Raw genomic sequence first — 24,954 nt, 5'->3', positions numbered from 1 at the left:
ATACCAAAAAGCATGATGCTCCACTGGGTTGTATAGTTTCTCACACCAGATATAAGCAGATATTACTGTGCCATTGCAATGCAAATGCAAAACTGTTTATAAAGGAAAAAAACATTTTCTGCTTTTTATTTAAGGTCTAAACATAATCTAAGATTCTTGAAGTGCCAAAATGGAACTTTGTATTTCGAAAGGATGCTGTTTGTATCAAAAGGCATCGATGTTCTCATTAATGTGGTGTTTAGTTCTGTTTTTTTTTTTTTTTGTTGTTTTTGTTCGCAAGTGTTTTGGAGTCTGTTTTCTGTCCTCATGTAACCAGTGTGTTTTACTTCCTTTCGTGTAGCCTGTCTGCTACATTGAAGGTAGAAGTGCTGTTGTATGGTAAATCTGTTCAGCCAGGCTTTTACCACAACTGCCATATCGTTACCTCGACTCGAGGCACTGTACTTCAGTCCGGGAAGGCACAGCAATGAACCCTGAACCTAAATCAATAACACTACTGTATATATAAGCACAAGAGCGTTTTATTTTTGGGATTCGAAATGACGGCTATTTGACTTAATCGTGCGACAGAAGGATTTTTTTTTAAAGCATCGTCTAAAGCATTCGATTCGAACAGAGGAACCTTAAACTGCATTTTCCTGAAAAGAAAAAAACTATTTCATTCTTTTTTTTTCCTGACGCTCAGAATTGAGTGACATTTCAGACTGAAAAGGGACAAAAGAAATGGTCCGAACGTTGACACAAAGAATTGTACATAGATGAAATAGTGACATTTGAAGCAACACTTGATCTTGTTTTCTCATCCATGTGTACAGAAAATACGTGTATGCAAGTGTACGAGGCAAATTTTTTTTTGTATAAAAAAAGAAATCTGTGTATACACTTCTCTCAATTATACACACATACATAGACACACATACACACACTACTCAAAATGTTGGCGTGCACAGACTTATTTTGATCTGTAAATCGACATGGATATTTTATCATTCTAATAAACACAACGGATTGTTCATTTTTTTGTGTCCCATGAAAATCTTTCCCTTTTTTTTTTTAACACTCTAAAAACTCTATCTGAATATATGTGCATCAGGATGACGCTGAGTGGTGAACGAAGACCACTACAGGACAAGAGTGTGCATCTCTGTTGCTATGGAGATCTCCGTCACCATAGCAGCGTGGCTGAGATTGTTAAAGAATAGAAAGATAGAAAGTGGTGCTGTTTTGAAAGAGCGTCACATCTGAGTTAATTAGATCGACGTTACTCGTGCAACACATAATTAACGCAAACAACGGTTGACTTGTCCGACCTGGTGTTGTGTGGTCTGCATTTAAGCTTTCTCTTCTATTGCTGTTTCTTTTAGTAGATTAAGCCTTTGTTTGAACAAAAAACGGAAAAGGACATCAAAATCAGGAGTTTGAGTCATGATGATAAGTTTCTATTATCCCGTTCAACACACACACACTCTTTTTCACTAGACAAAGCATAACGCTATCATAAGCTCATTCTTTCATCTCTCATTAACCAGAGAAAGAAAAATCAGTCATGTTTTATGAGATATTATTTTTTTTTCCATTGTCCAAATTCTGATAGCATCATATTTTACAAACCAGACCTCATTAGTGAGTACATTAGGAAGGGACATTTGGCCATTATTAGCACATTTTCAATCATTTTCATAGTGAAAAACAGTTTAGCTAAAGGAATCCAAACTTATTCTGAGTGAAATGAAAGCTAAAATGGGTTTGGTTCGATTTTTATCCTTTGTCATATAATCACAATCAATCTGCTGTCTGCACATTCTGTGTTCATGAGCAATCTTGATATGACCAAAGACTAGGACAACAATACAGCATTAATATCATGCTTCAGCTGATTCAGTTACGCCATTTAACAGACGTCCTTATCCAGAGTGACTTACATTTATCTAATTTATACAGCTGAGCAGCTGAGGATTAAGGGCCTTGCTCAGGGGCCCAGGACTGGCAGCTCGGTATTTTGTGATTTTAACGCACAACCTTCCAATCAGTAGTCCAACATCTTAACAAAGGCTTTATGATTACCGAATATACATGTACTGCTCTTCAGTTAACTGACCGAGGTAATCAGGGTTGCTGGGAATCCTATGGAATCGACACATATACACAGTGAACACACATTCACATGCTCATTCACACCTAGGGCCAATTTACACCTAGTCGCCAATCAACTAACACCATGCTTTTAGGCCGGGGAGAAAAATGGAGACCTGAAAGCCACCTACGTGGACAACAACAAGGACATGACGGATTAGTCGTTGTAGTTGTTTATATTCTAAGAACATTTCTAACAACAGCACCAGCTTGACAAGCTCAATGTCTGTATTGACAGCTGGTATTTGGTGAGAATAAGCTGGAGTTTTTAGCCTGGAAACCTGAGCTCAAGATTAATTAGAGAGCTTTGAGGCAGCAAACAAGGAATGTCTCATGTCAGATGGAAGAATTTACATCTAGAAAGAAAGATAATTCTAATATATAATTCAGCTGTTAGCTTTATTATTGTTTGAGTGCTTATATTTACAATAAATTCACAAGAAATTTTAAAATTCTATACAGTAGTTTCACTTCCTAGTTTGAAACAGTTACTACATTAGAGTTTACCAGACAGCACTCAATGTCAGCTGATATGACAAATGATAATTTTCACTTTAATTTTTTCTAATAGAAATTTTTGTTTTAATGTAAAACATTTTTTGTTTAATATGTACGCTCCTCCGAAGAAGATGAAAGGGACGAAGGGACGCTTAATTCACATCTCAGTTAACATAGACTTCCTAAATCTCCCTGAGATGATATTAGAGAGAAACCTTGAGAGGAACCAGATTCAGTAGGCAACATATCCTCATTTGTATGATATATAGGCAGAATGATATATTTTGTTGAAGTAACTGTTCACTGATGGAGAACAATCTATATAATCTAAACAAACTATAGCTGAATTGCAGTCCTGTAGCCTTATGCCAATGGTTTCAAACTGGTGTTATCCACATTAACCTCATGTATCTTGTGGATGTCATTGTAAATCATCCTAAGCATCAGTGAGTGGCCTCCAAGTGATGAGAAATCCAAGAAGAAGAAGAAGAAGAAGAAGAAGAAGGATGCATCACTTCCAGTCCAGATCACTTCCTATCAGCTTGAACCAGCCCGTCACATCCAAAGTTATTGACAATTTCCCCATTCTGATGAGCTGTGAACAGTAACTGAAGCTCCTGACCTGTATCTTCAGGACTTTATCTATTGCAGTGTTGCAACACGATTTGACTGCATAACCGCATACATTTGGAAACTATTTGTGGAAGTTCTCATATTAAAGTGAGTCAGTAAGTGTATACAGTACATTCAAACATAAATAAACAATTTTAAATGGATTTTCTGTGTTTGCTGAGTGTGCATTAAGTGCAAGTGCTGTAGTTAATTATGTATTAGTTTCATAGAGTGTTTAAGAATGTTGGTTTTGTGCAAGTATGACATTTCTGCTGACCGCAACAACATTAAGACCATTAGGAGACTAAAACGAGTGCAGTTGTTCCTTATAGTAATAAGTTAAACTAAGCACATTTATTTATTTGTTTGTTTGTTTGTTTGTTTGTTTGTTTTGAACTAAAAAGCAATTGTATGCCTTACTCCAGACAGTTAATTGGCAGTCATCACAAATACCTGCAGAATTGTAACCAATCAAATGACCACAAGAGGGCAGACTTTTATTAAATATTATTCATTTATTTTATTGCCATTTTGTTTTGTTTTTTATTTTGTATGTTATTTATATCTACTGTTTCATTAATTATAGGCTATTATTTAGAATATATAAATGACAGGTTATTATATATTCAAAACAAATTTCAGTTGAACTGAAAAGAAAATTAAACCATGTTTTTTAACAGTGTATATATATATATATATATATATATATATATATATATATATATATATATATATATATATTTATTATTATTATTATTATTATTATTATTATTATTATATTGAAACTCAATGCTAATATGTAAATAAAATCAATATCACCATTTCAGATTCATATTGTCAGTCACTTTATGGTATTCATATGCTGTATTTTTTATATTTTATTTTTTGTAATATATTTTTTTAATTTCATTATACAATACAAACAATTTTATAAAATGTTTTTTTTTCTCTTTTTCTTATGTACAGCAAATTCCATTTTATTTCATATTACTTTTAAATTCTATTTTTATTTTGACCCTATTTTCAACATGAACAGTCATGATAGCATTTCACTGTAAGTCATATTTTATATTATTTTATTATTATATTAATCACATATTGTGTATGTGATTAATAAAATTTGAATTTAAACATTGGGATGTAATCTCATTTGTCAGATGTTACAAGTGAAAGTGAGGCAACACTTAAACCAAAGAGCAGCTTTTTTTAAAGACATTACAACACATAGACTTGGTTGTTACATCTATAATGAAACAGTTTTCATCTCGTAATATGGTATATGGTAAGAAATCCATGTCACAATATATAATCTGTGCATGAAGGTTTAATTGGCTGGGCTGCTACATTCCCCCATTTAATAACATGCCCCAATTTAAAGAAACAAAAGCAATGGTTTCTTCCCCTTTTTAATTCTCCACCTTAGAGAATATTTTAATATACAGTTAATAATCATATGGTTCCATGGAAATTTGACGTTTCAAATGTGGTACACATTTCACGTGTTTTTATTTTTACACAAGATGGAGGTCATGCCTTCTTAATAAGTGCATGTTGTTTCTTTTTTCAGATGTGATTTTTCTCACATGAATAATTCATTTTCATGTCTGCTGACATGTAAGCTGTTCACATGTACATAATGCTTTAGGGCAGAACACATATCTCACATAAGCACAACAAATAATTTACAGTCAGATATGAAATGTACTCTATATGATATAGAGATAAAACAAACTCTTATCTATCCAATGTGCTTTATTTAAAAAAAGAAATAAAAAAGAAGGAAGAAAACACTAGATTTTCAATCTTTTTACAATGGCAACCTCCCACAACTTGCCAGAAAATGTGAGATCTGCATCTCACATTTCAAAGAATCGGTTTAAAATTTACATTTTCTGACAAAAAGATTTCTCTTTCTTCTTTCCATTAATCTTTTCCTACTGGTCTAGTTTTTTATTATTATTTTATTTTAGTGACAGTATTAGAAAGGTGTTATATTATTATTTGCCATTGTTTGTCCATTGAAGGTCACAGAGAGCCCATGCCCCCTTCTTCAAATGCTGTCAATTGTCTCTGCAAACTTTTTTCAACAAAAAGTAATATCCGATAGAATCCAGACAGCAATTCGTTGTTGCTAACCACTCGGACACATGATAAAAATTACGAATGGTGCCTTCATCTAAAATGTACCTCAGCAAGTAACCAGCATGGATCGGGGTAAAACACACAATAAAAACAATCATGTTGGCTGTGATTATGGCGATGACGTTTTTCCTTTTGTCAATAATTTCCTCCTGTGCGTGCTGCCGGATGTCTTTTAATGACTTTAGCACGGCCCTGATAGCTTGTATCGAACAAGTCATGATGATGATCATTGGTAGAAGATACCCAAGAATCTCCAAAACCAACAGGAATTTAATGCTCATCTTCTCATTATCTTTGCGGTCATAGCATGTTTTTAGCTTTTCTGGCTTCATATTTGGACTGAAAGTTATGCAGAGAATTATGACTATGAGCCAGTTGAAAACACACGTCAGAACTGCTATCTTCTTTCTCTTGACCTCTGAGGTTCCACAGGATTTGTTCCGAATTGGGGACCTGACGACTACGTAACGATGGACGCTGATGGTTGTGATGGTAAAGATGCTAGCGTACATGTTGGTGTAATGCACACATATCAGGAATGAACAGAAATTAGTCAGAGTCATGGGGCAGAATGTCTCGACTATGCGGAAAGGCAGAAAAAGGGTCAGTAAGAAGTCTGCGAGCAGCAGGTTGAGCATGTAGATGTGAGTGTCCGTCCACTGGGGGGTGCGTTTGAAACACCACAAGGCTGAGGAATTCAGGACAAGGCCTAAAATGAACACAAGTGTGTAGGCCACACGGTTCAGAATAATAAAGTTGGTGTCATTCTTGTGCGTCGAACTGCAGTTAAACTCCATCACCTGAGACAAAGCAACCGCAAGAGACAAATAAAATCAGTCAGCTAAGTGAGCATCATATGAGACCATGCAACTGACAAAATAGAATAAACAGCAAAAGAATTTTAACTCCATTTTTAATGAATAATTCAATTCAATTCAAGTTTATTTGTATAGCGCTTTTTACAATAGACATTGTCTCAAAGCAGCTTTACAGAACATAAAGCTGGACATAAAGCTGAACATAATAAGGAATAGTTTTTTAAAACAAAAAGGAAATGTTGATTATAATTATTAAAAATTTTAAAATACATTGTTCTGACCTTTAAAGAAAAGGCTTAAACGGGGTTCAAATTGCGGCTTGTCACACGAGTTTGCATCAGTGAGGAAAAACGGTTGATCTTATTTATTTTTATTATCTTATTTGACCTTTTGAAGTTTACCACATAGCTGACCAGGCGTTCTCTGATATTGTTATCGCTGAAAATTGTCCACTTTTTTTCAGTGTCAGCTATTTCCCCATCGCCCTTCTCCACCGTTTGCTCTGATTCTACATCCTGGTTTTTACACGATATGAGGCATGTACTGTTCTTCTGAAAAATCCTTTACTGTAGGTCCAGCACATTCCAGATTGCTTTTGCAACAGACGTTGTATGATTTTGCATTTTTTCACCAGAGTGCAACTGAGGCATCCATACACATTTTACAGCATTTGGCAGATGCCCTTATCCAGAGGTTTGAAGGCCTTGCTCAGAGGCAGTATGAAACACACACCCCTCTGAGGAGTAGTCCTAACGCCTTAGTAGTAGTAGTAGTAACGCCTTAACCGCTAATCTATCACTTCCCCCAACTTCCCCCAAGTGCAAAGCATTCTGTATATAACCTTTTGAACCGGATCATTTGTGTAAATTCAGTAATTATGTCTAATGTTAAAAATGCTCATTCATTAATAAAGAAAAAAATTATTCATTATTATTTTTAGCAAATTTTTGTGGTATAAGATGGATAAAACATTATTTTCCTTTACCAGCACCTAATGGTTACATGCAATGGTTTATTTCTCAGTAATTAAGCCTCAGCTAATTTGGGGTCTAGGCAAATCTAATCATTCTTGCCCGTCCTTTGTATAACCTACATCTAAATTGCAGTTTAGCACTTCATGTGTTTTAGCATGTTTCCACAGCTCATTAGTTAAAGATTAGGCTCTTCAGCAGTCGAATAGGACATGTTGCAAAGATCTTGCTCACATGAAATGAACTGCAACCTGGTGCAACTTCATTTACTACTGTTGAAGAGGTAAATACATGCAAACATGGTGTTATGATAACATGCAGCATTACAGTGTGCATATTGTCCTTTACATGTTTCATTGCCTGCTCAAACACTTTAGATTTACGCTGCTGCACTCATTCCAGGTGGATGAATTAGAAATAAACACTCATTATAACGTTCCCTCACTTCAGACTGCCACGGCTGATACACTCACTAATGATTTGATGGCGTATGGCAGAAGCATTGCACATTCTTGTCACACATTATTAAACAAATTGTTCAGGCTTATTAGACAACAATATGTCAGGTAGAAGATCAGACTAAACTCTCCACAACAGACCTGTCTTGGACCATGGATCATTCTTGTATTATAATAAGTGTAAAATAGACTGACAGAGTTAGTATCAAGTTAGAAGATATCTGAAGCGGTGAAATAAACTCAGAGCTATTTTGTCTCTAAGCATGACTTCCTGAATGAACACTTAATAAATAAATAAATAAATAAAGTAAAAAAGAATAGCAACTGAAATAAACAAAAACAAAAAGAAAAGAAAAAAACAAACTATCATTCTACAATTCTATCTTTTTTTGCAATTATGCTTTTTTCTTTCTATAGCATTTTTACTTAAAAAAAAAACAAGGGTTTACTTACCGTGATGCAAACTTTCTCTCTTTCGCAGAACTTAGAACTACAGTAAAGTTTTGAAACAGTCCATAGACTCAAAATGGAGTCATTGTGTAAATAGATGTGAAAGAAACAGACAGATATCTTTCCATGTATAGCAGATGAAATGGTAACCTTTCCGTTAGTGTGGTTAAATGTTTGTGGTCACAAATTGTGGCAGGCGCATGTCATGTAATAGGCACAAACGTGCAACACTCCACTTCCTCTTTACCACTAACAAATGTTCCACAGGTCTGTATCAGTAAGAACTTTTGTAAAAGTATTCAATCTAGGCAACTGTGTTTTTAATATATATTGGGAAATTGTTATAATACACATTTGTGATGATCAAATGTAGCTTACATTCTAATTCCTTAAATATATAGTTCTATCCAATTTTCTTGTAATGTTTTAGACTTTCAAGGCCTAGAGTTGTCATGGTTGGGGGAACAAAAACAGACGCAAATAAAGGATATGAAACATACACATACTTGAGACAGGATGACAACAAAAGACAACAGGCTCAACTAAATAGACAAGACAATCAGAAACATGAGGAACAGAAGCGGGCAGGAAGAGACAAGGGCGGGGCAGACACGTGACAAAACACAAACAAATTGTCATGGCGGGACAAAGGCGAGTGAGGATCCAAATGCAGTTAAGAGGTTTAATCAGCCAACACATGGAACAGAAAAACAGTCAGGCAGGCAACACGAGGCAGAACAAACAGGCAATGGGACCATCGAACAGAAACACACAACATACCAACAACAACTAAAACCAAGGAAGTGAACAAACAGAGTAGATATAGCAAACAGGAACCAATCACAAAGCGGAGACAGTCAGGGATTAAGACAACACACCTGGGGAAAGGATTGAGCGCAATTAGTGTCCATGGTGACAAATGAGTGGGGGGAGCAAACAATTAACAGCAGGGCAAGACAGCAGACAGAAACAGGGCAAAAAACACTGACAGACTCATTACACAAATGCACATGGCCAAAGTACGGGCTGAGTCCTGACAAGAGTAAGGTTAAGGGAAATGTGCTTTGTCTATTGTTACTTATCCAGTGTTACATGAATGCGTAGAAAGGATTTTAAAAAGATTCTTAGAACAGGCCACACATGAGACATACACCTGATAAATCTGATACCATTGCACTTATCTCATTGCTTCCTGCAGCATCTTATCTTATGAACTGAAGACATATTTGTGTTCAGATAGCTGCAGGCCTCTCATGTTTAGAAGACAGGAAAGAGTGACATCTCCAAAATCCCCCAACACACACACACACACACACACACACACATATACACACACACACACACACACACACAAAAAAAAAAAAACACTGGGGGGTGTTGTGCTTAGATCACTGATCACAATTTAACCAAATACAAAGTATTGTAATATTGCTCCCATATAAAACAGTTCGGCTCAAGCCCAGCCATTTTTAGTGTCATAATTGAGGACAATGTCCCGTCCCGTCCAGAGACAAGCTGTTTCAGGTTGAGTTTTTGTTCAAACCGACCATCGAAAATACCCTCGGGGCATCAGCATTAGAATGTGGAAGCACTAAAAAAAGGCTGTTATCTTTGATAGCCTCCCAAATTGGTTCAATCCAGTCACCTTTGAAAAAAGGAACCAGGGGCCTCTATTACTCAGATGTTTTCTGGCACCATCTCAGGGCCCCCAGTTTGAGAACCACTGGCACTAGACCACTTGTTCTGAGCAGGTGTTGTCAGTGAACAGGCTGTAAAACTGTTGGCTAAGTTACAGACACTCATGAAAAACTGATGCTGATTATCTGGAAAACATCTCTAACAACAGTCAAAATGTCATTGTTTGTGTCAAAGAAGTTGTGAATTTGTTGTAAAACAGGAGATCATGACTCACTCTGTGAACAAAGTGATGCTCACAGCTCCAGTGGTTTTCTCTGTGGGAGAACGAGGATGATGCTGAACAGGATTTGATTTTTTTTTCCATTGGTTGTTGTGTTAAATCTTACCCATATACAATAGTGCTATTTTCTGATTGGCTATTGTGTAGCCTCTATTTTTGATTGACTGATAAGTGTCAGGCTCGACTAAGAAGGAGACGTGCGTGACTCCTGCCCGGTACATAAAACACAGAGCTAAGGACTAAAGTCTAAGTTGTCCTAGTGACACAAAGTGCATAATGTGCAACCTAGTGCAAAACGTTCAAAACAAGACAATGCAGACCTACAGTATAATACATACGATGGAGCTGATCAGTGTGCAGACTATATTTAGCATTGTGCAAGTTAGAGGATTTGTAGACAAGCTAACTACAGCCACAACAGTGAGATGTACTAGCTATAATTAAAAAAGGAAGATAAACTAGCTATAATCAAATGCCAAGATAGCTATAAGACAAGCTAGCTACTACTAAAAAAAATAAGAAAAGTGCCTTCAAAAGTCATTAGAGCTAGCAGCAACCAACAGAGTAGCACAAGCTGGCTATAAAACAAGCTAGGTGCAAACAAATTGGTAAAATAAACTAGCTGTAAATAAAACACAAAGACATGTTAGCTATAAGACAAGCTATATTATGTATAAATAGGAACCAGAAGTGGGTTTGTATTTTTTTTTCTTTTCTTTTCCTTTTGCTTTAAGCAGTAGAACAAATGCAAATATTTAAATAGATTATTTTGGCATTGGTGGTTGTACAAAGCTATTACAAAACTCTTGGTACCACATGAGGTTTACTAGATGTGGTGTTTAAACGAAAGCAATTCATTTCAACATAAATGGTTAGAAGTTATTTCTCTGCTCAAACTGACGGTAAGAAGGTGCAAGGCTCCCTCTGTTGGCAGGAGTATTTTTGCTGTCATGTTGCCCTTTTCCACATTGCTAAACTCCATTCTCGTACTTAAGAAGCAGAGGGTCAAAAAAATTTACAAGGCTGGGACTGAAATCACTAAAGCACACAAAGCATTCAGTGATAAAACAGAAAAGCCAAGAGGGGAGTGCAGACACTGTTCTAGTCCTTGGAAATAACAGAATTGTATGTGCATTTGAAAACATTTGTTTTTGTTGGGTAATGTTTGTATCACAATAGTAACACATCCATTTATTTGGATTTTTTTAAGGAAAAAAAAAACCTTCTTTCTACGATGTCCCACATTTTTGATGTTACATGTCACAATAACCTTTTCCCCGTAACAACTCATTTCTCATTCTTCCTCAAAATTGCTTCTATTCCATCTTACATATGTCTAGGAAAAATCAAGAGAAGCGTACAGCATGGACAAAAGGTCACAGCATGTAGCCTTGGTAAATAAAGAAATCTTGGTTGCTGGTCTTTGCAATGTCCCGAACTGCACATGTCCCTTTTGTGGGTCACCGTGACACAGAGAGTGAAAAACAGTGATGCTGAAAGAACAGCAGGCATTTTCAGGACATGACGGAGTTCTCCTTTGGATAAAGAGCAATTTCATAAGGGTGTCAGTATGTCAGTAGCTGATGCCATAATTGAGAAAATTGGCTTACTGTGTTTGTTCTGTTAATGAGTCGCTAACGAATATCAGGAGCGTTAGAACGGTGAATGCTCTGAGTGTTTCAAATAAATCTTCTTAGCTCTTTGGTATTAAATTAGCTCCATTAGGACCATTTAAACAAATTGTATTTTAATCCATACAAAACTGGACCTGCACAGTATTTCTAATGACACTGACAGTGTAATAGTACTTTTAATAGGGTTGACTTGGTTTTGTATAGCGGTTAAAATTCTGTGGGTTTGAAGGCTACAGTTGGACTGCAGTGTACTGTAGTACATGTATCCATCTTCAAAATGTATGATGTATGACATGTATGAATCTGGAAAAGAGTACAGGAACATTGGTGACTAGCTTTTTCTTAGACTAACTCTTCAAGTTAGCATTTGCAGCTAAAATACGATGCTAAAAAATGATAGAAATAATATCAATAGCAATTTAATTGAGCTTAATTGTCATTGTTTTACATAAAGCCATACAGTAGTCTAGGGAAAGGTTTGATGCAATCTGGTCCCTGTTCTGTGGAAGAAAATAAATGTAAATTTAAATCTGGATATCTGGTAAGATGCATATTTGGCATTTTGTTATGCTGACTTATGTTTAAGTCATGCATCATGCAAAAGTTTTAGTCACTGAGCAAATGATTCAGTGATAATAAGCTCTTGTAATGGGACTTCCCTGTTTATCAAAGAAATATCTGACTATATTCGATAATGCAGTCATTTAATACTTCCTGCATTTTCTGGACCATTCTGCCCATATACACAAAGATCATTCCCATAACAGAATGTTATTATCACTGAATCATTTAGCTCAGTGACTAAGACCTAGCATGATGCATGACGTAGATAAACATAAGCCAGCATAACAAAATGCCTAACATGCATCTTACCAGATATCCAGATATAAAAATTTAAATATCCAGATTTTCTTTACGTTCATACACACACACGTATATGTGTGTGTGTGTGTGTGTGTGTGTGTGTGTGTGTGTGTGTGTGTGTGTGTGTGTGTGTGTGTGTGTGTGTGTGTGTGTGTACAGAATATGTATATATATTGATGAATATATAGACATTGATCAATTTCAGATCTGAAGGTTCGTCAGCGTGAAGGGGAAATTCTACTCGGTTAGTGAGTTGTAGAGTTCAGTAAGGAGGTCGCTGTGGGGTAAAATCTGTTCCTTAGCCTGCTGGTCTTTGACTGTAGGCACCTGAACCTCTGATAAGTACAGTGTGTAATTTGGGTTGTAGTCTGTTTGGTGTTGTATTCTAATTTGAGCAAAGTTGTAATTTGTCAGCCATTCAGATTGTGGCATGTTGTTACGTACCAAATTGTGACTCTTTTTTATTACAGCTCTCTATTTGTCTCTCTATATTATTTTAATTAACTACATTGCTGTCAAGAGATAAGAATGGTACATGCTTTATTGGTGTTCTATCTCTTCCTAGTATTAAATATACCCAGTGAAACAGTGCGAGTGACTGTGCAATATAAACAGAGAATAATTAGTCTGGATTGGCAATACCATACACAGCGTGAATTCATGCTGACTTCTCAGTGACGCCCAGGGAGCTGGTGAGAACGGGAGAGACGAGTTATTCAAAACACAGCAAAAGATCTTCCAAGAACAAGGAACATAATGCAGTATATATTTGATATAGGCTTAACAGAGAAAGGCATTGTTAGGCTGGATAGACATAAAATAAGTAGCTTGGTAACCATGGTGATGGAGGGACTAGTGAGCTTGTGTTTGTAACAAAAAGGGATCTATAGAGAAAAGGACAGATGAGGATGTTAAAGAGAAAGTGGGAGAGTGGTCACTGAATGAGAAGAGTGAATAAGGTGAGAGGAGTAGACAGAGAAAGAAAGGAATTGTTATGAGAAAAAAGAAACAGGCATAAGGACAGGCAGAAAGAGACAGAAAGGGGAGGAAGGGAGCATGAGAGGGAATGAGAGAGTGGATGACCTATGGTGAGGAGTATAAGAGGAGGAGGGAGGGATGACAGCAGAAGTAGGCCACAAGGCCAAATAGAGAGCAGTGCAGTCCCTGTAGGGGAGAGGAAGAGAAATAGGAAGAGATGCTTGACATATTGTGAAAAATTATGATTTTCCAGTTTCTATCTATCTATCTATCTATCTATCTATCTATCTATCTATCTATCTATCTATCTATCTATCTATCTATCTATCTATCTATCTATCTATCTATCTATCTATCTATCTATCTATCTATGCTTATATCTCAATGTAGTATAGGTCAATCTGACATGGCATCTGACGCTGACTCATCTGAGCCACTGCATGCACACACATACATACACTTGCATGTGTGCTTCCTCGTTTCCATGGGAGCGCCACCTTGAAATGATTGTCCATCCCTTTCACATGCCTCGCATGGTCCTGTGAGCATCTGTTCTCATACAGTTCATCCCAAAACCATTTAAAGTGAAACTACCAGCTTACCAAATTACCTCATTTTCTTAGTTGTGCCATATTGTGCTCTTTTTGTTGTCTTTTTTCAAATATGATATATGGATATAAAGAATAATTAAGAAATAATATCAGGAAGTAAAAAAAAAATTAAATAGTATGGAATAATTTTTTTTTCTTTTTGTCTATTTTTCCCTTCCGTTGGTGCCATTCCAGCACGATCTGGCCCCCGATCTGGGAAAAAATAGAAATCTGGACATGATGGGTACTTGGCGTTTTGTTATGCAGGCTTATATTGACCTACTGTATGGTGTGCATCATGCCCTGAGACTTAGTCACTGAGCTAAATGATTCAGCAATGGGAGGGCTTTACACAAGAACGAGAAAATGGGCCTAGAAAATATAGAAAAATCTTGTCAAAATAAGAACACTGTTGTTCATTCAGTCAGGACATTATATGTAGGAAGGTGTGGTACTAGGAAGTCCATCAGGGGAAATCACTTGTATACTTGTTATATTAAAAATCCACTCCAATTAAGTATTTCCTGTTAGAAATTGTTTCATGTAGAAGCTTAGAAGCAGTTACAGTAACTACTATCTAAAGAAGCCTTGCACATGCCTTTTTTCTATGTAGAGTTTTCAGTAAAGAATACATTTACAGTAAATCCTACACCTTACATAGCTTTTAGTTTCAGCTAAATTCTTAATTATATGGACGCAAACATGACATCAAATGTCAGCGGACATAACTGTGGACAAACCGGCTTTACATTTTATTGCCTAGTAGCAAACAGTGAAGATATCAAAAGTCTTTAGTCTTTGCAGCATGATATGAAAGTCTATTCGTATTGTATTATAACATGTACAGACAAGAATCTGGTGTCTTAGACATAAAGCTTTGTTTTCTAGAATGTTTTTAAATATAGCAAAGAGTTATAAAGTGCTTATTATTACTTATTATGGTCTTCATTTTTCTCATATGGAATATTCACAAGTCCAGATCCAGACATCCTTTAGGAAATTAAAGGGCTTAAGGCTAGAGGGGTGAGTGAAGGCTCGTCTTATTACACCAGCTGTCTTTGGTGAAAAAAGTTCCCCAATGTTCAACTCATGTTGCTGTAATAAATTTTATTCTGTCAGATTCAGAAGTTTTTTTTAAATCATAATACACCAGATGACATTTTTTTCTTTTTTTTAATTGCAGAATATTATGTCTTAGAGAAAATAAATGTGCCATGTAGCTTTCTAAAATAAACCAGGATAAACTATGTTCGGTTCATGCTTTGTTCTGCCCGCTACACCATAAAAATATAATCGAGCACTATTACATAGTCTGCCAAAAAAATTGATGATGTATACCTGGGCGTGGATAATATAAAGATGGTGTAATGATTATTATCCATCTTTGCATTTTCTGTATTCTTTGCATTTTCTGTTATTGGGTCACAGAGAACCTGGAGTCTATCCTAGTGGACTTGATCATTATCATATGATACGATAGCTAATTTGATTAATATTGGAACTACCCACTAATACATCTCTGACACATTTCATAATCCATATTATCTTTTTATTTTTTTTTATGTATGTTTGATTCAATTACAATTTAATTCATTTCATTATGTGTATAATGCTTTTAACAATGGACATTGTCTCAACGCAGATTTACAGAACATAAAATGTGCAAAATATGTCTATTTATTTGCATTTACCTGTAATGAGCAAGTCTGAGGTGAAAAACTCCCTTAGATGGTATGAGGAAGAAACCTTGAGAGGAACTAGACTCAAAAGGGAACCCATCCTCATTTGGGTAACACTGGAGCGTGTGAAATTGGGAATTGAGTTTGGAATAAATATGAGTTCATTTACTCATCCAATAAAGATTATCAGGTTGTCACCTGAATAAAATGTTTGTTTTAACCTAGACTTTCTAAAAGATCTGGCATTCATTCATTAGCAGGGTGAGAAGTACTGGTAAAACATCCTACATGCAAGCCTGCGCTAGTTTGGCAGGAATAAAACTGCCCAAAATATGCTCCAAATCCCCAGGGACCATTTGTAAGAATGCAAAAAGATGTAGTCATTTAACTCAGTTTTGAATTTGGGATTTGGAAGAAAAAGAAGAGGCATGTCAAAATTAGAGATGATAAGGAAGAGTCTGGAGAGAGAGTTATGTTGGAACACAGCTTTTTCCTGCTCTCCTGAAACACTGACCCGGTTGTGTGGTCCTTTGTGGTCACATCAGATTACCAGGCCCAAGTGAGCTCGGCTTAGAGGGCTTTCAAAAGAGGGAAAATGAGAGGGATTAATAGAGAGGGGGAGGAGTGTGTGATAGGCAGGAGTGTGACTCAGACGTAATCCCTGTGGATAGCTGAAATTCTGAGAAACAGTATGAGGGAGGGAGAGAGAGAGAGAGAGAGAGACAGAGAGAGAGAGAGAGAGAGAGAGAGAGAGAGAGAGAGAGAGAGACAGAGAGAGAGAGACAGAGAGAGAGAGAGAGAGCAGTCACATTAAGAACCATTCATTTAATCACTACAAATATAACACATTACAAATCTGTATATGTGAAGCACACTTAAACTGTAATTATAAAACATTCAGTAGCATGCACACTGAAATTAGAGATGCTTGCCCTTATAGCAATGAGTCATATTTGGTTTGTAGGATTTGACTAAAGGAAGGGAAGAGGATACACCTTTTATCACTTTATTTAAATGAAAACAGGTCAGTATCCTCCTGTCTTATATTTCACTCACAATAAGCCCTGCTGTGTCTTTGTTTTCTGATAGTGGTTACGGTATTGTGTTTGTTCTTCTGTTTCACATTGTGGCTGAATGGTGGCAAACAGCTAGAGTCATCCTCAGAGTAGTATATACATATACACATGTCTTTATCAGGAACTCATCACTGTTACTTTATATCATATTATTTTAGATTATATTATATATGAAAGTGCAGCAGGTATGAATTGATGTAAGCGTACAGATATGTTCAAGCTGCCACTGCTGGGCCCCTGAGCAAGGCCCTTAACCCCCTCTGCTTCAGAGGCACTGTATTATGGCTGTCCCTGCACTCTGACCCCAACTACAAAAGTACTGTATAGTACTGTATGGTGCAACTTATTTCACTGTTCAGTAATGTATATGAGACAATAATGAAGGCTTCTTCTTAAGAAAAGGTTTTGCTTAGTAGGATTAAATGTTAGCAGAAAAAAACCTTAGTAAATCCTGGCACCTCTGGGATTGGGAGTATGATTCCCACCTCCACCCTGTATGTGTGCAAAGTCATGTTCTCCCCATACTTTAGTTTTTTTTTTTATCAGGATACTGTGGTTTCCTTCCCAACACACTGAAGGCTGATTGGTGTCTCTAAATTGACTGTAGTGTGTATGTGATTGTACCCTGTGATGGGCTTGGAAACCTGTCCAGAATGTCCCTCACCTTGTCCTCTGAGTCCCCTGAGAACTTGCATTTTCTGAAAACCTTCTTGTGGAGTGAAAGGAGAAGTTTATAATGTTTAGAGCTCTCTGCTTCTGGTGAAATGTAAGCCATTAAATAGTTCTCTCTAACCAAACCCATTCCTTCTTCCCATGGGCGTTGTCTGAATTCGGAATGATGTGTTTTGAGCTACATTCAGATAGATACACTGTGGGTGGAAAATGTGGACTCTTCCATGAAAGCTTGTGTTTTGTTTTGATGTTTATTGTACTTGTTTATGAATGTGTATGTTTAGTAACAGTGCTAAATATTAAAATGTACATTTTTGGAAAATCAGAATTTGTCTACGTTGGTTGAAATAAAAATAAATTCAATATAAACTTATATTTAATATTGGTGTTAGTTTCCTGTTGGCAGTGACAATGATGACATGATATTAATTATATATTATAATTGAGGGCTCACTGTGACTTTGCTAAAATTTAGGTTTAGTCTGAAATAGAGCACACGGAAGCAAAACAACCCGTGTGTGGATTTTAGACGATGAAACGATGATTAGTTTCCACAACACATGCATAGCATGAGTGGCAGGGGAACACTGTGGGACAGTAAAGAAGTGAAAAAATAATAAAATCCACAAAAATATAGTGAGACACCTTGTGTACTGTATAAGCATTTGTAATGCTTGAATGAATGTAAATGCAAGTTAGTCTTAAACCAGACCAGCTGGTAAAATAGCACTCAGAATCGAACCACCCACCTTAGACCAGGTTCACACTGCAGGCAAAATTGCCCAAATCCGTTTTTTTTTTTTTTTTGGGGTCAAGTGACCAGGTCAGACTTCTTCAGGAGTAGTGTGAACACTCAAATCAGACACAAATCTGATTTTTTCAAATCAGATTCAGTCCACTTCCATATGTGGTCCTGAATCAGACCAAAATCTGATTTTTTCCAATGTGGCCGCAGTGTGAACACCCAAGGCGGATTTGATGTGACTTTTACGTCAATCTACATCGACATTCGTCACAATTATGCGCCGGCGAGTACGCACACAAATGTGACTACGCCTACAAAATAGATCAAATAATCAAAAGTTGCCCTCGACATCCAAAAATTTTCAAAACACTGCATATCTGTGTTGCCATTACACAAACATTTAGAAAGAAAAGGGAAAATGCTTACTTCCTCCATAATCTCGCCAACTTTAGCGCAACGGCGTGTTGCGTCTGACGTCATTGTTATTGTTCGTTTGCGCATGCGGGGCAGTTCAAAACAGCAAACAGTTCACACTGGTATCTGATATAGGCCACATTTTAAAAGGTAATGTGAACAGCCAAACAAAAAAATCTGATCTGAGCAAAATATCCGAATTGAGCATTAAGACTTGCAGTGTGAACGTGGCCTTAGATTAAGAACCAGAGGAAGTGTTTACTTTGGCTTTTTCCAGTCAGAGTTCAGAAATCATGAGTTACATGCTTTAGTAGAGTGCAGTGTTAGATTGCCTTCTAAGGAAAAATGTGTGAAGTGATCACGAAGAGTCCATTTACAGGCTAGGAAAAATGACTAGACTACTAGATTTGTAATAACTTTTTGCTGCTATAAATAAGTTAAATAAACTTTTATTGTGACATGAATAGATAATGAATTTTGAACCTAGAATCAGCATTACTCAGTCTTCTGTGTTATTCTGTTTATTCTGACCTATTTTATGTTCTTTCTGGAAGCATTATCTTTTTCTCAATTTCTGTTTGTAAAGATCTCCTTTTTTGTCATTGTTCATATAGACTTGTGCATACAGAGAGTCTTTATGGACAGCAAAATATAATGTTGTATAGTGAAAGTGTATATTTCAGTGGGTGTGACCTTGGAGAACAGTTTAAAAGGCTGAATTATTCCAGCACAAAAAGCTGCAATACAGTGATTGAACAAGTATGAGGTCATGACAGGCCCAGGGTTAGAAGGTCACAGGTATAGAGTACAAAAGAAGCGAGTTGTGCAATATCACTTAAATGTGAAATGATTCAAAATTCTATCAACTTACAGTACTTGCATTACTTCTAAAGTCTCTTCTCTTAGGTTAAATTAAAATCAGGTTTAATCATGAACCACTCAGATTTACTATGTTAAAAATACAGAATCCATAGTAGGAGTTCAATGCAACAAAAATCAGTAAATCGACATTACTGAGATTCAACTGTTTTTTTTTCCATACTTTGTATGTTCATCTTCATTTTTGATAATGTACCAAATCCTCCTTGGCTTTGAGGACACCAGTGTTGTACAGATTTTTGAAAGAGATGTACTGCCATTCTTCAGAGACTACAGATGTTGTTTTTTTTCCAGCTGCCCATTGTTGAAGGGGTTATTTTACTCTACCGTACTCTTTTATAAACACCCTGAGGGTGTTCTATTAGATTCAAGTCAGGTGATATACTTAAGCAGGTCGTAATTTTTGGTGACAGCTCTAGATAGTGCAAAGGACATCGGGTGCATAACATCATTTCAAGGAAAAAAACTTGGCTAGAGCAAACATCTTCTTTAGAAACTCTTACATGGAAGTGTGTTTTGGATTGTTATCATGGAAGAATATTGCTTTTTTGGCAAGCTTCTGGAGACTGGAAGTCATTTTGTCTGGCAGTATTTTGGCACATCTGCAGGCATTCATGGTGCTATCTACAAATGTATATTGGCTTATTGGTTTATGCCGAACATGCTGACCTGCCCTGAGCCGAACAAATTTATCTTAGTCTTGTCTGATCAAAGAATGTGCAGAAAAGCAAGCAAGGGTTTTGCCATCCAAAGGAGTTCATGCCATGCATTGTCACAGATACTCCTATTCATATTGATAACCCCTGTGTCTATTTCTCCTCTTTTTAATCTTCCTGTATCATTTTCTATCTTTTTGAAGTCTCACAATCAGATTTTTTAATTTCTCTAGCAATTATTTTCCATTATGGAGCCATGATGCATACATTCTGTACAAAAAGACACAGGTCCAAAACACTCTACTCTGCAGTAAAAGGAATGCATCTATGATCACTTCCACACAAGTTGAAACACAAATCTGTGATTATTCATCATTCATTCATTTTCTACCGCTTTATCCAAACTTCTCGGGTCACGGGGAGCCTGTGCCTATCTCAGGCGTCATCGGGCATCGAGGCAGGATACACCCTGGACGGAGTGCCAACCCATCACAGGGCACACACACACACACACACACACACACACTACGGACAATTTTCCAGAGATGCCAACCAACCTACCATGCATGTCTTTGGACCGGGGGAGGAAACCGGAGTACCCAGAGGAAACCCCAGAGGCACGGGGAGAACATGCAAACTCCACACACACAAGGCGGAGGCGGGAATCGAACTCCCAACCCTGGCGGTGTGAGGCGAGCGTGCTAACCACTAAGCCACTGTGTCCCCCAAAATCTGTGATTAATGAAACAAAATTGTGTAACTGTGATGTCAAATTAGCCTAATTACATGAACTTGTTGATTAAATGATCTGTAAATACCATTTCCATTATGAAGCCATGATGCATGCATACAAAAAGACACAGGTCCAAAACAGAAAAGATTCTGGTATTTACAGGTCAGTTAATCAACAAGTTCATGTAATTAGGCTAATTGGAAATAACAGTTACAAAATTTTGTTTCATTAATCACAGATTTGTGTTTCAACTTGTGTGGCAGTGATCATAGATGCGTTGCTTTTACTGCAGAGTAGAGTTTCTACTTTGCAATCTACAGTATTTGCTCTTCATTGTTTAAAAGGAAGTACTCTACTTGCCAACTTACACATAGTACAGTTATTGAAAGGTGACACAATTTTCATTTCAAGTCATTTGACATTTACGTAGTTGCATTGTGTAGTTGTTTACTCACATCAAGGTGGAAGGAAGAAAAGAAATGGGAGTAAGAACAGAGAGAAAAGACATTTTTACAGATAAGAATCATTTGAGCCAAGAGAAGATACTGGATGAGCAATACTCACTGACAGAGCTATCAGTACAGAAATGCACATGTAAATATATACAATAAGCATATACAATGTAAAAGGAAGTAAGGATAGAAAAAGGAAGAAATTAGATCCTCATTAATACCATCATATTTTATGCATTTGGCTTGTTATCTGATTAGCTCCCATGGTGAATGTTTTCATGCATCGTAGCTATGAAATGGTATAGATAAAGTCACTCAATTCCCCGGGAACACATCATATACACAACAAGGATTCAGCGTGTCTCACTGTTTACTGAAGTACAGTATCAGATGGTTCACAAATGCCGCCTCTGCCCAGCATCAGCAAAACTTCAGCTTACACACAGCTGACATCAATTAACTGAATTAAAATAGAGGATCAATTTAATCCATAGAGCAACAGGTGCTTTCTGATTAGTTAATTATTCTGAGAAGAGTAATGCATATAGAATTACTTAAGACTAAGAGGTTCTCATATTGCTGTATGAAGGATAAAAGGACAGTCAGAGAAAATGGTGCAGTGAAATGTCATTACAAAAAAGATTTTTTAAAATGTGCAACACATGCAATGCCTAATAAAAATAAAACCAAGAATAAATTAAACATAATCAAATTATACTTATAGGAAGGATAATTATACTTATAGGAAGCAAGCAAGGAAGGAAGGAAGGAAGGAAGGAAGGAAGGAAGGAAGGAAGGAACAGTATATTTGAGTAGGAATATGTATAAAACCTGTTTTAAACAAGAGAGGTTTGACTTATAGCCTAAAGTAAATTTGATTAGTTATAGCTTCTTGCTTTTTATTCTTTTTTCTTTTTAACTGTTGATAATCTAGGACTAGAATCTGTTCCTGAGTCAGTGGTTAGTTTTGCGAGGCTCTTCTAAACATTACAGCTGAATTCCAGTCAATGAACGAAAGCTTGGCCATCCAATCATCGTGTGGTAGAAAAGAGAGAAAGGGAGGGAAAGATTCATACTTCCACTGCTGCTCCACTAACCTACTTACTGTAATCTCTTCTCTGTTTCATAACAGGGAATGGCAGGGAATTGCATCACCTGGCCTTCCTATATGCCAACTGCCTCATTGCTCAGGCAATCAGGATAAATCCTACAGTAGCCTTAAAACCCAAGCTGACTTTTACTGAAAAAAGACAATTTATCAGTTAACGCTGTGAGAATCATGTTCTCACAAAAAAATGAGAGTCACGGGTAAAATCATGAATATTAATTGAGCAGCTTGCAAAACTGACATGTGATAGGCTGACTCACTAGGGAGTGTTTTTCACTTTCAGTGTTTTTCAAGCTTATTCAGCCACTAATGGACCGTCTCCTTTGCTTTGAGTGTAGGTGTCGATAGCCGGAAGGAAAAACCAATCTGCTTTAGAGACTTGAAGAGGTACTCTTGTAGTGTTTTAACATTCTGACAAGTGTACTTCATGCCAATCTTCAGGATCCAGTGACAATTTCCCGAGATTGCAGACTATTACAGGTAATGTGGAATATGAGCTTGTGGACATAAAAGAGAGCTGTAAGTAGTCAAATGTGAAATGTCAAATGTAAAATAAACCTTATTTTATACCTTAGTTCTGAACTATTTTATGTTACATATGCTGTTATTTCATCCATTACCTTTAGTGCTTGTTCTGAAGAGGGTCTTGGGGAACCTGGAGCCTATTCCAAGGGACTATCCTACTATGAGGAAATTACCGGGCACAATCTCTTTCACACACACTGTACAATTTCAAGAAAGCAATCTGCCTACAACACGTCTTTTTACTGGGGGAGGAAACCAGAGTACCCAGAGGAAAGCCCTGAAGCACAAGGAGCACAGGCAATTTTGCACAACTCCAATTGTACTCCTAACAGCAAGACAATGATGTTACCAACACACAAAAAACATATATATATATATGCATAATTTATTTAATAATTCCTTAATCTTCAATAAATGCTTAAATCCAGGGTTGCAATGAATCCAGGAATGCTGGAAGTAAGAAGATGAACACACATTAACACCTGGAGCAAGGAAGGTGGGCGAAATCTGACAAATCTCACACAAATTCTACAATAACATGTTGAGAAAATCTACACAGACAGTACAACAAGGTCAGGTTGGAAACCTGGATTCCTGCTGTGCTGAATCACTGGACCACTGTGCTTGTAATAAGAAAAGGCTGAAACTATGGAACTGGGGGTTGTTTAGCAGGAGAGCAGGACACATAAACAGTGAGGAGCAGGAAATATGCATGAATGAAGATTGTGCTCAGCATGAGGCTGTGTGTTACACTTCGCACAGACTGGCATTAGCACCTTACTGGTTTAAGCCGGCTTTTCCTGGTCAAGGCTGGTACTATGTTGGTCAGTGCTGCTGTATTCAGCAAAGGAGTGAAATACAATAAAAATATACATTTACAGATGTTTAGATTTCTACACTGCAAGTGACTGACTGATTTACACAGCTCATTGTGGTGAATAAATCAGATCCTTTGAAATCACAGTCTGTCAATCTGTTTCTGTATCTAGACAGAATTTATAAAACCCTGTCATTATAGTAAAGTGGGGGATCAAATTAATTTTGATTGACTGATGAAGTCATGGGTGGCGCAGTGTCACAGTTGCAGATCACAGCACCGGGGATCTAAAACCTTCATGAAGAGGTGATGAGACGTGATGTACCATTATAACCATTTTTATAACCTGTAGGGGAAATAAAAACTGATAAAGCAGTGTAAGTAACAGGAGTAACATCACAGATAATCTATATATTACAATAGTCTAAAATAAAAAATAGTATCGGATAAAAAAACATATAAAATAAAAGTAGAAGAAACAAAAAATATTCTTGGCTATATGTACGTGTGTGTGTATGTGTGTGTGTGTGTTTTGCCCCACAATGGTCTGCTGTCCCCTCTAGGTTGTATAACAAACCAACATACATTGCAAATTTTCTGCCTACCTCAGATTACCTGTTACTGTTCACTTTATTACCTGAACACTTCTTACTGTTTTATTCTTACTGTTTTATTTGACACTTTCATTCATCTTCCACATGACACTGTAGGTATCTGTCTTAGGTGCTGATCAATTGTTCTCAGAGGTCAATAGAAAGTATGTTGTCTATCTATCTATCTATCTATCTATCTATCTATCTATCTATCTATCTATCTATCTATCTATCTATCTATCTATCTGTCTGTCTGTCTGTCTGTCTGTCTGTATGCATGTCTACTGGTTATGAATCCACATTCAGTTTGACCAAAAAGAAAACATAATGCAGATAAATGAATAATCACAATTGTGCCACATACTGTACTCATACTGAGCTAAATGAATGCCATGGCACATGGCACAAGCCTACATGTGTTGTTTTAGACGTTCTTACACAAACGTCTAGATCCAAAAGCCACACACACACACACACACACACACACACACACACACACACACACACACACACACACACACACACACACACACACACAC

The 24,954-nt window shown here is 36.7% G+C and overlaps 1 protein-coding gene across 1 annotated transcript; it reads right to left on the bottom strand.

Moving 5' to 3' along the window:
• Positions 1–4,551: 4,551 nt before the first annotated feature.
• Positions 4,552–8,303, bottom strand: gpr35b (G-protein coupled receptor 35 b). The gene is made up of 2 exons (XM_027137297.2): positions 8,086–8,303; positions 4,552–6,185 (listed from the first exon to the last, which is right to left on the bottom strand). The coding sequence occupies exon 2, from the start codon at positions 6,180–6,182 to the stop codon at positions 5,304–5,306; it is 879 nt and encodes a 292-aa protein (XP_026993098.1). The 5' UTR covers positions 6,183–6,185; positions 8,086–8,303; the 3' UTR covers positions 4,552–5,303.
• Between the last annotated feature and the right edge of the window lie 16,651 nt (positions 8,304–24,954).

The sequence above is a fragment of the Tachysurus fulvidraco genome, chromosome 22 (genome assembly GCF_022655615.1).
Source record: "Tachysurus fulvidraco isolate hzauxx_2018 chromosome 22, HZAU_PFXX_2.0, whole genome shotgun sequence".
Classification (NCBI taxonomy): domain Eukaryota; kingdom Metazoa; phylum Chordata; class Actinopteri; order Siluriformes; family Bagridae; genus Tachysurus; species Tachysurus fulvidraco.
Note: the sequence above shows the minus strand (reverse complement) of the source record. Positions and strands in the feature narration are given on the sequence as shown.

Excerpts from the sequence above, each read along its gene's own strand:
- gpr35b (XM_027137297.2), bottom strand. The coding sequence starts at position 6,182 with ATGGAGTTTAACTGCAGTTCGACGCACAAGAATGACACCAACTTTATT.